We start from the raw sequence: 18,025 nt of genomic DNA on the forward strand, positions 1-18,025 counted from the left end.
TGGTTGAATGCGGACCAGCTTCCCAAAATTACCTGGGGTAGAAGATACTAGAATCCCCAGCTCTCGTATATAAGAGCGCAATTGTGGGAGTGAGAATTAGTCTCATTTGAATCAGTCTTGAGTGCATCAACCGTGAGTGAAAGTAAGCAGTGTGGGACAGTCGCAAGTCCACGATGAGTCATTCGTCAAAAACAAGTCTGTTGGACGCCTACATGGAGTTCACCGAGGCTTGTTATTGTGAACTGTTCTTGAATGACACTGTACTGTGAGAAGCTGCGAGGAGAAAGAGATTCAGTGTGTCGGTGTGCAGTGTGTAGAGAAGCTATGTTGAGTGATAAAAACTCAAACATGAGTGAACTTGAACTTGTGGCTAACTGTATATTTAGTGGGTAGCAAAACGTGCTCTGTGTAGTCATTTTAGTTTAAAGGACCCCAATAACCTGCTGCATTAATATAATTAATTTGTTGTATATCATTTATTATTATTAATTAAAATAATTTAGCTTTTCAATTTATGATAATGTTGTATCTATCTATATAGTATAAAACTTGGAAGGTTGCAAATATTTCAGTGCACTACAGTATATTTACTGGTAAATCTCAGATTTAAAGAAATGTAGCTTAAGTTTTTTCATTCAGCTCTCGTTTCATTGTGTTTCTAGGTATGGAAAAGTTTCTCAATATTAAGTGCCGGACATCAGGACAAATGCCAAATGTAGTTGTGCTTGTGTCTTCGATTCGGGCTCTTAAAATGCATGGAGGAGGGCCAACAGTTACACCAGGAATACCACTTCACAAAGATTATGTCCAGGTTGGTTGTTAGAACACTTTATAGACATTTTCTGAAAATTGCTGCTTTCAACTTCTGCTGTACTAAAACCCAGACTTCAAAACATGTTCATTTCTATCACAGCTAGTAGATTCATGAATAATGCACACGTTTTGTTGGCAATTATTATTAGAAATGCTTGTTGCTCTGGATTGAAAATAGAAACAAGTGAACTTATGATTGTAAATTACACACCTTTAGGAACTAATTGACATTGTCTGTCAGGGACTGATCAGAACAAACAGGTAAGAAACACAGATTAATAGTAACATAATGGGTTATTCCAGTAATGAAAGAAAGAACATATTTGAAGTACTATGGTTGTTGAAGAGATTATATTATTGATTTTGTTACTGCTTCTGCAGGGCTCAAATGAAATGGTCAACAGACCCACATTGTAAGAGCATGTGAATTGTGTGCTTGTAATAATTTGGGACTTGGATTGAGAAAGACGAGCCTGTGGCTTTAATGTTTGATATCTGGAAGTGAGATTGAAAATCATGGAGGGACGCTTTCAGGACGCACAATAATGGGATTTCAAACCTTTCCTCTTCTTGATCTTGAATTGAGTATGCCTCTCTCTAGTTCCTGAAACTAGTCTTAAATTTGTGGCAGAGTCAGGAATAGAACCTCCGTCAACTGACCGGCAAGCTTCTAAGCTAACCTTCTGACTGGGCAGCATACGAGAGTAAACTGAACAAGCAGCACAGTTGCAAGGTGTGACCATACATATCATGAAGGGAGAAGTTAATTTGATAACGTAAACCGAATTCATGATAACAATAAATGGAAGATTTTCAATGATTCAGTATTTGTCCATACAGGACTTCATAAAAGTGATTATATAATGCGGTTGATAACATTATCTGTGATTACAATAAACGGCGTCCACTGTAGTTACTTTTCTCAGTTATAAATCTAATGATTACACACACAAATATTTTAATCTATATAAAGGATTGTCTTTTGGTCTGTACTTTTTGAACATTAACTTGATGCTTTGTTTTTATGCTAGATAGTACAAATAATGTCGTGTCAGGTTCAGTTTAAATGTTGTCAGTCTGTTACTAAGTCACGGAAAAGTGGATCAGTGAATTTTCATGAAATTTGATATTTAAGTTTGGAATAATGGCAAGTAGGATCTTTGCTATAATTTGATCAACAAAAACAAGAATTCAGCAGAAGGAAGCCTTCAGAGGTAGTCTAAAACATAAAACCTTATGTATCTCTTTCATGTTTGTTTATACAGAAAAATTGCTCATGACAAAAAAATTGTTTAGAATACCATATTTGCTCATGTACCACAAGCACCTTTCTTTGTTTGTTTTTACTTCCAAAGGTGGGGTGCACGTCATATGGGAAGACTAATCTGTCAAAAACGATGTTATTTGACTGGTGTTGTTCTTCCGGCAAACTTCTGCTCTTGAACCTTTAATTTGAGTCATATTCCAACCGACCAGGCAATTTAGCCATGTGGTTAGGGCTGCAGAGCTATGAGCTTGCATCCAGGAGATAGTGGATTTGAAACCCACTGTCGGCAGCCCTGAAGATGGGTTTCCGTGGTTTCCCATTTTCACACCAGGCAAATGCTGGGGTTGTACCTTTGTCAAGGCCACTGCCGCCTCCTTCCCACTCCTAGCCCCTTCCTGTCCCATCGTCGCCATCAGACCTATCTGTGTCAGTGTGACGTAGAGCAAATGGCAAACAAAAAAATTCCAACCGAAGTTACAGTATTTGACTTGTGTAGTACTTCCAACAAACTTCTGCTCTCAATTCTGTGTGTTCACATCGTGCCATGACACGTGTTTGTAATCTTTTGTATTGAATTTATAACTGTGGTAGTGCACCATTCGTAAAATGTGTGCACATATGAATGGTAAAAGATTGTGTTCATTCAGTGTGGCAGAAAACCTAAGGGTAATAAAGAGACTGAAGAATTGGGAAATCACGCAGTGGGAAGAAAATATGACATCCCATGAACATAGCCTGGAAGCTTGGTGTGGCACACGATTTGTTTTTTTTATTTCATTTCAGGAGTAACTTCTTGTAGTGAGACTTACAGTAAATCTGTTACTGGAGGAGGAAGGAAAAACCTGGCATGCTACCAAAATTTATTTTCAGAGTTAAATAGTAGCAGGTAAGGTAATAAAGCAAGTTTCGAGCCTCATCAGCCTGATGGCCCTCACCTTGGATGAAAGAGTTCATTCATTCATTCATTCATTCATTCATTCATTCATTCATTCATGTAAATCTTTTGCAGGTGGTGCCCAATTTTGTCATTTATATTTTATTCTAGTTACAAATTATCCATTTTGCATATCAATATCGCTGAGTGGTTTCATTCTACGTTTTCCCATCCATCTCTATTGTAGCTTCTTTTTGAAGAAAAAGTTGACATTTTTCAATTTCTGCTCTTGTGCAAATTGGATCAATATTTCACCTCTCTCATTGCACTTGTCATAGCCATATGGGCCTACAGTTTCTTCTTTGCCTTGTGTGCCCTAGCCTACTTTGCTGTTAAATTTTCCTATGACAAGATTCGTTGGTGATTTATATTTCTCCAGGGTAGTCTCCAGCAGTTCGTAGAAATCTTCTATTTCTTTTTCAGTTCTGGTTGTTGTGAGTGTGTATGCTTGGATGACTGTAGTTCTGGATAAGTTTTTGAGTAAGATTGATGCCATTATTCTTTCAGGAACATTAATTATTTAGTTTAACATATGTTTCACTTCATTTTTTAATATGAAGCCTATGAATTTCTAGCCTAGTAATGTCCCTTTGTAGCAGAATATTTCGCCATTCTGTTGTTCAATTTTGGGTTCTTCTACTTTTCTTACTTCACTGAGGCCTAAAGAATCAAATTATTTCCTTTAGTGCATGGTTAAATTCTATTTCCCTTTCGTAGGTTCTCAATGTGTTAACATTTAAGGTTGTTATTATTAGTTCTCTCTTGTAGGGTGATGCCTGTGGTGTGATTTTAGGTCTGGTGGTGGTATCTACATAATTTCCTGCTGGGAGGCAGGCTGCCAGTTTACCGATTGCTATTAATCATTATCTTCTGGTGTCGTACCTGTACTATGTTTCTTTTCTCTCTCTCAATTATCTTGCTCCTTTTCTGAGTGTTGCTTGGATTTCTCATTCTTTCTTGGTCATATCACGTTCTATGTAGCAATCCCACCCATTGAGTTTGTTCTTCATGATGGAGATTTTATCTTTCAGGTGTGTGTTTGACCCTTACTAATACTTTCAAGGATATATCTGTGCCTATGTACGTAGCTCTGGAAAATTCTTCTTCTACCTCTGTTTTCTTTAGAATTTATTGACCATTTGTTCAGTTCGTTCCCTGTATCTTCATTGACTTTGTTGCTTTTAATAATGATGTCCTTTCTTCGTTCGTTCTCTGCGCTGTCTGCGCTCTTCTGCTTCTTGCATTGCCTGGATAATGTCTTCTGTTTTATTTTTTCCTTAGTTGCTTTGCCTGCATTGATTTTTTTTCTTTCTAGTGTGATTCATTAGGTATCTAGTAGATTCTTGTCCAAGCTTTGAATTTCTTTCAGGGTCATGATATCCTTCTTGGTTTCGTTTCTGAATTCCACATTCTGTTTTCTCATTTCACTCAGTTGGGATAGTATGTTCGAAAACATTGTCTTTATATTCATTGTGTTGTCACTCTTTTCTTCGCTGGAGTTTGGCGTAATTTTTCTCTGAGTATTTGTTGTTTACTTTAGAGTTCCCTCCCATCTTGATGTGCTCTTTGAGGCTGTGTGTGTTACTTGAATGCCCTGCAGTTGATCTAGGTGACAGCATGTGTTGGAACTGCTCTTGGTTTAGTTTAGCACCAATAGATGGCGTTAGTTGTACCCTTTCTCTTCGTCTCTGGGTATGCTGGGTGGTACTTCTGTATGTTGGACAACCTGATCTGCTAATGGCTTCCTTTTGTTTTCCTTCTTAACCATCGTTTTGTGATCCCATCTTGTTCTTCCTAAACATGCCACAAGCCTGTCCTACCTTTGCTATTAATAACAGATATGCTCACTTGTGTGTATTTAAATTTCATATGACACAACATAATCAATATCACCACACACTACCACTTGCCAATGTACTGGAGAGGGCATATAAATCACGGGTAAGATCCAAATGGAGTACAGCTCCATTGTATGCGACATTCACCAAGTTAACCTGATTTGAGAACTGAAAGAGTTTCAATGGAAAGCAGTAAGATTTATTCTGGGTGATAGCTGACAAAAGAGTAGTGTTAAGAAACTGTTGCAAATTTTCGGTTGGGATCAAGGCCATACCCAGAGGGGGAAGGGGTAGGGTGGGGTGGGGTGGGGTGGGGTATGTGTGTGTGTGGTTTTTTTCACCCGCCCCCAAAATAAAGAATGATTTGACAAATTTAAACAGCAAATTTCAAAAATTCAACTCATAAAATCAAAACTACTGTGTAATCAATGCTTTGGAAAATAAAGCAATTGTATTTACCCTATACAACTGCACTGTCTTTAAAGGTTTCTCTATGAATATAGCTAACAAATTTACAGAAAAATTGGCAGGATTTTCTTGTTTTTAATGTTTTTAATAAATTCTGCACAATTATTCAATTATTTACACACCAGACCAAGTTATTCTTGTATAAAAATGTTTTGCATTGGCCTTTTATTAGCATTGTATAAGTCCAGAAAAAGGAAAACATAAAATATATTGTCTAAATATTGTCTATACATTTGGATGGTTATAAGCGAAGACTGTTATGATAGTTTTCACTTTTTTAATAGAATTGTTATCGGTTCATGTGGATATTTCAGATATAGGTAGTAGGAAACATCACAATATGAAGATAAAGTTGGAATTGAAGAGGACAAATTGGGACAAATATTCGTTTACAGGAAGGGGAGTTAGGGATTGGAATAACTTACCAAGGGAGATGTTTAATAAATTTCCGATTTCTTTGCAATCATTTAAAAAAAAAGCTAGGAAAACATCAGATGGGGAATCTGCCACCTGGGCGACTGCCCTAAATGCAGATCAGTAGTGAGTGAGTGAGTGATGATTGATTGATTGATTGATTGATTGATTGATTGATTGATTGATTGATTGATTGATTGATTGATTGATTGATTGATTGATTGATTGATTTTCCAGTTACCTGGGATTGGCACTAATGTGGATTAAGCCCTGTTTTACAGCTGCCAGATGCCCTTCCTGAAGCTAACCCAATATGAGGAGATTTATTTACTGTTGCATGTTTCTGTGGTAGTGTGATATGTTGTGTGTAAGGGAAGGTGTATTATGAAATGAAATGAAATGAAATGCCTTTATTTTCCTCCGATCTACAGCATTGAAGCCTTATTGATCTGTTAAGGAGAAAAATAATAATGCCCAACCTAGGCAGCTTAATCTAACACATATAATAATTCCTGCAAAATAAACATATCTAACCCATGTAAATAATAATAATCAAATAGCAACGAGGCAGAATGGTCTGTTGTCCCTGGTATAAGATAGTATGGCAATATGGCAATGAGAAACTAAGCTGGTATCATATTGCTATGTAGAGTACGATGTTGTGACAGATTTGCATCTGCACTTTAAACAAGACAGTATGACAGTTTGACAATGAAAAGCTAAATTGGTAACATATTGCTATGTAGGGTACGATATAGTGTTAGATTTGCATCTGCACTTTAAACAAAGAGTATATCACTTCCGGCTGGGTTCGCACTCAGCATATTCTTCCTTGAACACTGACCTCACTGGTTTTCTACTTGAGTTGCAAACCTGGCTTCTTATTTCCTCCACTGTTGTGCCGGTGTGCAATTTTTCACCTTACGTTTCTTTACTGTTGGCCACTATTTGACTCTGTTATCTCACTATATTCATTATCTTTAGAATCCAGACTACTTATCACATTAACTGAAAGCGTGTTCACTCACCATTAACTTGGACCCTCAGCTTATCTACCAACCATCACCACCTATTAACTTTATCCTTAACACCTATCCAATTTACAGTCACTCTCTTCCTCTTCACTGCACACTTTACCTCCTGCGAATTTAACTATTTAATCACTCTTGTCATAGTTAACGAATACCACACAAACTCCACTATTCTCATGTATACACCAATTTACTTTCTACTGCAGATTGCCTTTTTTGCTTCTTGTCACTATGCCTTCGTCCAATTTGTTCTTACCCCATGTCTCCCTTAGGCTCAAACTTCTCCCTTTCGCTAGGGCACCTCTTGCTTCTTCTTCCTGCCTCCCAGCCGTATTTTCACTCCGTTTTTGTGCTCTTGTCACATCTTGCATTTCCGTCCTCACCAACTCCTTAATAGCAGCGCTGGTCTCCCTGGTTTCCTTCCTTATTTCCCTCCTCATCTCAGCTGTTACCTCTCTGGCTCCTTCTTCGATCGATTTGAAAATAACATCTTTCAGATTAATCTTTTTTGCTGTGAGCTTAGGTCCAGTGTCTTATTTTCTTTGGTTCTTTCTTTATCTCCAGGTCCGTCTTCACCCACTTTACTGTCTCTGGCTTGCCTTTCTTCCACACTCTTCCCAACTATCTGTTCGTCCTTCCTATTCTCTTCCATTTCCTGTAATTTCTTTGCTGTCCACACTCTAGTCCATTGTCCATTGGACCCTTAATATAGGCTCTTAACCCTTGTATTTTAGCCCTGACTAAATGTTTTTTCAGAGTGATTATATTCTTTATCCCTTCTCTTCCCATGTCTCTTTTAATCCAAAGTTTTGTACTACGTATATTATCTGCGCCTCTTATCACTACTTCTGCCATCAAGGTGGAAAACAACTTCAGTTTTATCGGCCTATCACCCCGTTTTTTACCTATCCTTTCCACATCACCAATATCAACTTCACTAAAGTTAATTTTCATCATTTTCTGAATAACTTCCACAACTTTGTAGGTTGTCAGCACTTTGTTTTCCCCTTTGTCTTCCGGTACTTCATATATAAATAAGCATTTCTTCCTACGTTCTCGGTTGCTATCTTCAATTTCTGCTTTCAGTTTCACCAGGTCTTCCTCCATCTCCTTTATTTTTACCTTTAATGATATCATTTCTCTCTCACTGATTTCCACTTTGTTCGTTGTCTCGTCTGTTTTTCCCTGTATCCAACGCCTCATATGTTCAAATTCCTTCATTTGTTCTTTCATCATGTTTTTAATCTGCTCAAACGGACATACTTCTTCCACCACTTCTTTCATCACTCTTCTTATGACCTCCACGTCTTCCCAGTTCATGTTACCACTGGAAGTCGGGCCAGGGTTCACCTCCACACCTATGGCTAACAGTACCATAATCACCGCTGCCACCAGTATCATCTCGCCCATCATTCTTGTTTCCGCTTTACCTCCTGTTTCCTTTTCCATCTCCCCTGCCATCTTCCAATAGCTGCACGATATTGGTCCACACCAATCGTCTTCCTCTTCCCTCCTGTCTTACTTATCCACTCACCGGTCACACTCCACACCGGCTCTACCGGCAGCTCAACTCAGTACGACTGTCACCGAACGCTGACTAGGTTAGACTCGGAAGGTGTATTAGAATGATGAATTTTCAATAACTTACAGTAAATAAACAAAATAAATTTGTTTTTGTTAACAAAATATTCAGTTTTTAGTTTCAAAATTTCTAGTGTCCTACTAGATATTATCGAGAATGGTTATCGCTCATTCATGCTTATAAAGAGAAATTAATTATTTTCAAACAGTTTGTGATGGTCTCTAAACAATATCCACATTTAAAATTTTTGTTACAATAATTGCATTTTGTAAAATTCTTACTTGTGTCAGCCAATTAGCAAATGGCCAATCCCTGACTCAGAAGCAGGAAAAGAAGTGCTCGCAAAGGGAATTACTAGCCTGAAGGAAACCCAAAAGGTGTGGGTGTACCTTTTCCCTGGCATACACATTTTATAGTATGCTTTCGCCACAATTAGGATCACCTTTGCAGTAAATACATGGAAAAATATAGCAAAGTTTGTTAGTCTAATGTCAAATTCAGACATCGCAAGTTTCACCATCGCATCGTTCTGACTGCCAGTTAACTGGTTAATTGTTGTTATTTATAGTTTGATCATGATTTTCCTAGTTACTTATTCTAACATTACAACAAACCTGCAAGTTTTATGGAAACATATTATAAACTATATGAAGTGCTATAATAAACATTATTATAAAAAATTATTTATGTATGTGCATGAAGTGTTATAGTTTATTGGAGTGCAATGATTATTGTTTTTAAACTGATTTTATGCAATACTATACATATATAAGTAGACATAACGACATAGTTAAATTTGCTGCATAGTAATACTTATTGTATCACCATTACATCGGTTGATGAAATATTAACTATCTCTTACCAAAGTTTCTTCTATATGAACAGAAAGTATAATTCTTCCCATTTAAAAAGTGCATATTAGTGAATATATTTACCTATTAAAATCTCACAAGGAGGCTAATATAAGCAAATTATTGCTCAAAACATTATGCCAAAGACACAACTTGGTACTTATGGAAAAAAGTGTCCTCCCTTACACGTTTTTTGAAAAAATAATTTGTGACAGACTGACTTGAGGAATGAAGTAAAAATTATACTACAGGGTGTACCAGAACTATACTGACCAAAGAAATCAGGGCTGCTCTTCGTGTTGCATCAAGAACGATGGTGCAATCGGATTGGTGGAGAAAATTTTTATTTTTGAGAAAATGAGGTTACTTTGGTACTTCCAGCACACAATTCAAATCGACACACTCAGACTCTCCTATGGGAACCGTGATTGCTAACCCATGTTCTCAAACTGAAAGCTCCAGTTTTCCCTTCTGGTCACTTCTTATGACAGGTGGAGGATACCGTGGGTGTATTCTACCACCCCATCCACAGGGTATTTTATTGCTCCTATAGCTTTTATTTTATGAGCCCACACCCCCATAAAATATTCCTGGGTAAGGCACTGGCTGAGATGACTTGAGAGTAAGGAGACGAGCTGCTCGACTAAGCAATATATTACAACTGACAAATTTAATTGTAATGGTCCATATTGATGTAATTTGATTAAGAACTTTATTTTATTTAAAGTGTCCACCTAATCAATACACATCACTTCACAAGTGGAAATACATGTAATTCTAATGTCTAAGCGTAATACGGTATATGCTTTGTCTTACTGGAAGACTTCTTCAGCTGTAGCGTCTTACTAAAAATAATAACTTGAAAGTAAAATCACTATTGAATATCACTACTGAATACATTGAATACTACAGAGTACTTACCTTCTGAGGAATCTTAAGAAAATGTTTGTGCGACTGTTTTGGTTACATTCTACAAAATTTCTTTGAAATATTTTTAAAATGCACACTTAAAAGAACAACTAGAGTACCATCATTCTTTGCAAAAACTTTGTTAAAAACAGTGGTAACACATTCAAATCACCCTTATCATTTAGTTAACCCAAGACCTTGACCCCTAACCGGTGCTATTGGAGCTATAACAACTACTATAGGAATAATTAAATGATTCCACCAATACGACAATTCCCTCTTATTTCTAGGTTTAACTTTAATTACTCTAACTATAATTCAATGGTGACGTGATATTACACGAGAGGGAACATATCAGGGCCTTCATACTTTACCAGTAAGTAAAGGATTACGGTGAGGTATAATCTTATTTATTATCTCTGAAGTATTTTTCTTTATCTCCTTCTTCTGAGCTTTCTTTCACAGAAGTCTCTCCCCTAGTATTGAACTAGGAAGACTTTGACCCCCTTTAGGAATTCAACCTTTTAATCCCCTCCAAATTCCCCTGCTTAATACCACTATTCTTCTTGCTTCAGGAGTAACTGTTACATGAGCACATCATAGTTTAATAGAAGGAAATTATAGTCAAGCTACACAAAGATTGTTTTTCACAATTTTATTAGGTATTTACTTTACTATTCTCCAAGCCTACGAATATATTGAGGCTCCTTTTACTATTAGTGACGCTGTGTATGGATCAACCTTCTTTGTAGCAACTGGATTTCATGGACTCCACGTCATTATTGGAACTACCTTCCTATTAATTTGTCTATTACGACATTTAATATGTCATTTCTCAATCAACCATCACTTTGGGTTTGAAGCCGCTGCATGATACTGACACTTTGTTGATGTAGTATGATTATTTTTATATATTTCTATTTATTGATGAGGAAGATAATTCATTATTTATTTAGTATATAAGTACATTTGACTTCCAATCAAAAAGATTGATTAATTCAAAATAAATAATCTGAATTATATTTATCGTCTCTTCATTTACAGTCATTCTAGCATCAATTGTTATAGTATTGGCCTCAATTCTCTCTAAAAAAAACCATTAATGACCGAGAAAAAGCTTCCCCCTTTGAGTGTGGATTTGACCCTAAAAGCTCAGCCCGACTCCCTTTCTCCTTACGATTCTTTTTAATTGCCGTAATTTTCCTTATTTTTGATGTAGAAATTGCTTTACTTCTTCCCGTTATCATTATTATAAATTGATCAAATATCTTATCATGATCAATTATTAGTATAATATTTCTATTAATCCTATTATTAGGTTTATATCACGAATGAAACCAGGGGGCCTTAGAATGAGCATCTTAGGGTTGTAGTTAACTATAACATTTGATTTGCACTCAAAAAGTATTGATTTGTCAATCTACCTTAAATAAGAAGCGATAAATTGCAATCAGTTTCGACCTGATCTTAGATGTATTACATCCTTATTTACTTTAATTGAAACCAAAATAGAGGTATATTACTGTTAATAATATTATTGAAATTTATTTCCAATTAAAGAAATGTGTTGATCAAATTAAAGCTGCTAACTTTTTATTTTAATGGTTTAATTCCATTAACATTTCTCCATTTATATAGTTTAAAATAAAACAATACATTTTCATTGTATAAATAATATAACTATATTTATAAATACTTAAAAGTTAACAAACTTCCCCAACATCTTCAGTGTTGTGCTCTACATAAGCTATTTAAGTATAAAATCAACATAATCAACATAATCACCCATAAAACAAAACTAATTAAATAAATCTTAATTCTATTATTCTGCCAACCCTGAACCATCTGAGTGTATCGAACAGATTGTTTATAAATCATTTGACCACCTCAATCCTCACTTCAGCCCTGATCCATAGTTTTAAAAACTTGTTTCCCCAAAAATAAAGGTAGATAACTAACTCCATATGTTCTAATAAAGGGTATAAACCATATTGACCCTAAAAAATTAGATACTATAAATACCTTTAAGGATAATAAGTTATAAGATAAAGAAAATTTAGATACCTCATATCCAAATCAACCCCCTAACACTCTTACAATTAAAGCTAATAATTTTAAAGTAGTTGGTAAACAAATTATAGAAGGTGATGGAAATATGACTCAACTTAATATACAGCCCCCTAAAATTGCTATCATGACTAACACTAATATTCTCTTCAACATAATTCATCCCTCATCATTTAGTGGATGAAATGATGTAGAATTAAATTCACCTGTTATTGAATAGTATGCTAATCGCAAAGAATAACATACAGTTAACCCTGTAGAGAAAAAATATTAAAAAAAACTAAATATATTAATATAAGATAATCTAACAATTTCTAAAATTAAATCCTTCGAGTAAAATCCAGCCAAAAAAGGTATACCACAAAGCGCCAGATTAGAAATATTAAAACAAACAGCCGTCAGTGGTATTTGACTACAAATATTTGCTATAAACCGAATATCTTGAGAATCCTTCATATTATGAATTAATGAACCGGCACATATAAATAAAAGAGCCTTAAATAACGCATGTGTTAAAAGATGAAAAAATGCTAATTTAGGAAACCCTATAGCTAAAATTCTTATCATTAAACCTAATTGTCTTAAAGTTGATAAAGCAATAATCTTCTTTAAATCAAATTCAAAATTAGCCCCTAAGCCCGCCATAAATATAGTAAGTCCAGCTATAAGTAATAAAAATTTAGACAATCAGGTATCCACAAATGCTCTATTAAACCGAATCAACAAATAAACCCCTGCTGTAACCAATGTTGATGAATGTACCAAAGCTGACACAGGAGTTGGAGCTGCCATAGCCGCTGGCAATCAAGAAGAAAATGGAATTTGAGCTCTTTTAGTTATAGCAGCCAGTACCACTATAGTACTAATTAATATTATAATAAAAGAATCCTTACCAAAATCCAAATAATATACATAATTTCAACTCCCACATGCCATTATTCACGCAATAGCTATGAGCAATGCGACATCTCCAATCCGATTAGATAAAGCTGTCAATAAGCCCGCGTTATAAGATTTAACATTTTGATAATAAATAACTAAACAATAAGAAACAAGTCCTAATCCATCTCAACCTAATAGAATTCTAATTAAATTTGGTCTAATAATCAAAAATATTATTGACAATACAAACATTAACACTAAAATAATAAATCGATTGATAGTCAAATCACCATGTATATATTCATCTCTATAAAAAATTACCAAAGCTGAGATAAACAATACAAACCCTATAAATAATAGTGATATTCAATCAAACAAAAAGGTTATAACAATTGAACTTCTATTCAAACTTAACACTTCCCATTCAATAAAAATCGCCAAATCATATCTAATAAAATAAAAACCTATAAATATCAAAATTATTGCTACAATAAACAAAAATAAAAAACTTAAAAAACAAATAGATAATGACCATAAAATGGTTTAAAGTAGTCACATCATTGGTATCACAAACCAACATTTTTACTTTAAACTATTTAAACACAATCACAATATACATAAATCCCCCTTTAATACTAAAATATTTAATGGTAGTCAATGAAGTAAGAGTAAAATAAATTCACGACTATAGCCGCTAGAACAAGAATAAATTCCAGAATATATCATACCGTGTTGGCTATAAGCATATAAATATAAGGTATATACTGCTCTAAAAAATGATAATAACATTAATATAACTATAGACACTCATGATCAAGCAACCAATCTATTAAATAAACTAATCTCCCCCATTAAGTTTAAAGAAGGGGGCGCAGCCATATTAGAAGAACTAAGAAGAAATCACCACATAGCCATCGAAGGCATAAAATTCATTAAACCCTTACTTACTAACATTCTTCGTCTTCCTAAGCGCTCATATGTAATATTTGCTAGAGCAAATAAACCAGAAGAACATAACCCGTGAGCGATCATAAGCGTGTAGCTTCCTCTAAACCCTCAAACTCTTAATGTTATTAAACCTCCCAGAACAATCCCTATATGAGAAACCGAAGAATAAGCAATTAAAGCCTTTAGATCCGTCTGATATAAACATACTAAACTAACTAACACGCCCCCTACTAAACTAATGGCAACTCAAACGTAATTATACTTTAATCCCAAAGAAACCATTATTGTATAAACACGTAATAGTCCATATCCCCCTAATTTCAATAATACACCTGCCAAAATTATAGACCCAGATACTGGAGCTTCCACGTGCGCTTTTGGGATGAATTTAAGGTCGGGCCTGCCCCCTGATAGTAAAATTAAAGGGCCGCGGTATTTTGACCGTGCAAAGGTAGCATAATCATTAGTCTTTTAATTGAAGGCTGGAATGAATGGTTTGACGAAACATTAACTGTCTCCATGTAATAAATAGAATTTAACTTTTGAGTCAAAAGGCTTAAATAAATATGAAAGACGAGAAGACCCTATAGATCTTTATATGGAATTGTATATATTTTGTTTGGTGGTGTTATTAATATGTATTTTACCGTATTTTGTTGGGGTGACACAAAGATAAGAATAACTCTTTGTTTTATAAACATTGATTTATGAATATTTGATCCGTTATTAACGATTATAAGATAAAGTTACCTTAGGGATAACAGCGTAATTTTTTTTGAGAGTTCATATCGACAAGAAAGTTTGCGACCTCGATGTTGGATTAAGGAATATGATTAGGTGTAGAAGTTTAATTAATAAGTCTGTTCGACTTTTGAATCCTTACATGATCTGAGTTCAGACCGGCGTAAGCCAGGTCGGTTTCTATCTTTATAATAAGTGAATATTTTAGTACGAAAGGACCAAATATTCAAAATAATTTTTGATATAGATGATAAACACTAAGTACTACTTTGGCAGAGAAGTGTATTGAATTTAGAATTCAAAAATGTAAGAGTATTACAGGTAGTATTGTTAACGGAGATTTTAATAAGAATGTTAGGAGTTGTTATGTTGATTATTTGTGTATTAATTGGGGTGGCTTTCCTTACTTTATTAGAGCGGAAGGTTTTAGGTTATATTCAAATTCGTAAAGGGCCCAATAAAGTAGGGTTTATTGGGTTGCCGCAGCCTTTTGCTGATGCAATTAAGTTATTCTCTAAGGAGGGAACATATCCTGTAGCATCAAATTATTTAATGTATTATTTTTCTCCTGTCTTTAGATTATTTTTGGCCTTGGTGACTTGAATAATTTATCCTTTTTTAACAATTTTATTTACTTTTAATTTGGGAATTTTATTTTTTTTAGTATGTATGAGTTTAGGAGTATATACAGTAATGATTGCGGGGTGATCATCAAATTCTAATTATACACTATTAGGGGGGTTGCGGGCTGTTGCTCAAACAATTTCTTATGAGGTAAGATTGGCATTGATTTTGTTAAGATTTATTTTTTTGGTAGATAATTATTGTTTAATAAGATTTATGAGTCTTCAGGGTTATGTATGATTTATGTTTTTAACCTTCCCTCTTATGTTAGCATGATTTTCATCATGTTTGGCGGAAACTAACCGAACTCCTTTTGATTTTGCAGAAGGGGAGTCTGAATTGGTTTCAGGATTTAATGTTGAATATAGAAGTGGTGGATTTGCATTAATTTTTTTAGCTGAATATACTAGTATTTTGTTTATAAGAATGTTATTTTGTGTAATTTTTTTAGGTGGAGATGTCTTATCAATTTTTTTTTTTTAAGTTAACCTTTTTAGCTTTTATATTTGTTTGGGTTCGAGGAACTCTCCCACGATTTCGGTATGATAAATTGATATACTTAGCATGGAAGGCTTATTTGCCTTTATCACTAAATTTTTTATTATTTTTCCTGGGGTTAAGGGTTTTTATACATTCTTTACTTATTTAATGGATTTAATTTAGTAAAGTTAATAGAAGAATTGAACTTCTGTCTTATGTTTTCAAAACATATGCTTTCATAAGCTTAATAACTAATTCACTAGGTTATCTCAAATATAAAAAATTAAAGGATTTAAGATGTAATAAAGGAAATATAGGACAGTGAGGATTTGGCCAGTTAGAATATAAGGGTCTTCTACTGGTCGAGCACCAATTCATGTTAAAAGGATGACAATAGAAACTATAGATCAAAATAGAATTTGATTGATTGGGTAAAATTGGATTCCACGGAATTTATTGTTTGTAGTAAAGGGGAGAATGAGGAGAATGGCAATAGATATTACTAATGCAATTACTCCACCTAACTTATTAGGAATAGATCGTAAAATTGCATATGCAAAAAGGAAATATCATTCGGGTTGAATATGAACAGGTGTAACTAGGGGATTAGCGGGAGTAAAATTATCAGGATCTCCTAGTATATAAGGTTCGAGAAGAGTTAATAATAGTAGAATGGCAACTATAATGATGAACCCAAAAATGTCCTTAAAGGTGAAATAAGGATGAAATGGAATTTTATCCGAGTTTCTATTTAAACCTAAGGGGTTATTTGACCCTGTTTGGTGTAGGAATAAGAGATGGATTATAACTATTATAGCAACAATAAATGGTAGAACAAAATGGAAGGTGAAGAATCGAGTGAGAGTAGCAGTATCAACTGCGAATCCCCCCCAAACTCACTGGACTAAATCAATACCTAAATAAGGAACAGCTGATAGAAGATTTGTAATTACAGTTGCTCCTCAAAAAGATATTTGGCCTCAAGGGAGGACATATCCTATAAAAGCTGTTCCTATAACTAAAAATAGGATTACAACACCCGTAGATCAGGTGTGCATATAATTATATGAACCATAGTATATTCCACTTCCTACGTGAAGGTAAAGGCAGATGAAGAAGAAAGAAGCACCATTGGCATGTAAAGTGCGTAATAGTCAACCGTAGTTGACATCACGACAGATGTGGGCTACTCTAGAGAAAGCTAAATCTACATTAGCAGTATAATGTATAGCTAAGAAAAGACCCGTGGCAATTTGGATTATTAAACAAAGACCGAGAAGTGATCCGAAGTTTCATCAAGCGGAGATATTTGAGGGGGCAGGCAGATCTACTTGTAACTTGACTTGGAAAACAACAGATATCTATAGGCGTAGCTTCCCTTTCGTTTATTTGCAGCTCTATAGTTTTCTGCCTCTCACTACAGGACGACATAACTGCCTTTGTTGCTTGAGCTGCTTCTCGGATTTCTTGCATTTGTCTCTGTATTTGTTTGATCCCTTCTTCTGACTTGCCCATTCTCTGATCCATCTCTTCTTTGTTTTGCTTGATTTCATCCCTTATCATGCTTATCTTGCCACCGATCTGCTCACTAGCTAGCATGTATTTCGCTTCTATGTCTTTATTCGTCATTTGAATTCCATTCAAATGCTGGAGGTAGTTCTTATTCTCTATCATTTCTCCTCTGATCTTATTTATTTCTTCCTGAATCTCTTTGTTCTTCTCCTTCCACTCATTTCTGCTTTTAATTCTTCCATGTTACTTGTGATTTTGTCCATGTCTGACCCTATTTTCTTGATCTCGTCCTCCATTTTCCCACTTATTTCTTCCATCCTCTTCTGGTGTTTATTCATTTCTTCCTTTATCTCTTGTTTCATCTCCTTCTGGTGTTTATTCATTTCTTACATCATTATCTTCTGCTTCTCTTCTTGTCTACTACTTATTTCTTCCATCATTTCCCTTTGTTTTTCATCACGTTCCCTGTTCTCTTCTTGCCTTTCTCTTTTAGCTTCTTCATCACGCTTTCTATTCATTTCTTCCATCATCTGTTGCAACTTCTCTAACAATCCTCCTTGCTCTTCCTTCATCTTTTGCACTTCTTCTCTATTATTCTTTATCGCTTCTTCTGTTCTTTTCCACTTCTCTTCTTGTTCTTTCTGATACTCTTCAAATTTTACTT

At 34.8% G+C, this 18,025-nt stretch overlaps 1 protein-coding gene and 1 pseudogene across 2 annotated transcripts in view; one reads left to right on the forward strand and one right to left on the reverse strand.

Moving 5' to 3' along the window:
* pug (pug C-1-tetrahydrofolate synthase, cytoplasmic) overlaps positions 1-18,025 on the forward strand; it is a 629,281-nt gene that overhangs the window by 380,133 nt on the left and 231,123 nt on the right. For both annotated transcript variants that reach the window (XM_067140458.2, XM_067140459.2), the window contains exon 15: positions 663-811. In XM_067140458.2, the coding sequence (XP_066996559.2) occupies positions 663-811 (149 nt within the window). The remainder of the gene's footprint in view (positions 1-662; positions 812-18,025) is intronic.
* On the reverse strand, positions 7,259-17,523 carry LOC137498586 (NADH-ubiquinone oxidoreductase chain 5-like; annotated as a pseudogene).

Source organism: Anabrus simplex, chromosome 2, assembly GCF_040414725.1.
Source record: "Anabrus simplex isolate iqAnaSimp1 chromosome 2, ASM4041472v1, whole genome shotgun sequence".
NCBI lineage: Eukaryota > Metazoa > Arthropoda > Insecta > Orthoptera > Tettigoniidae > Anabrus > Anabrus simplex.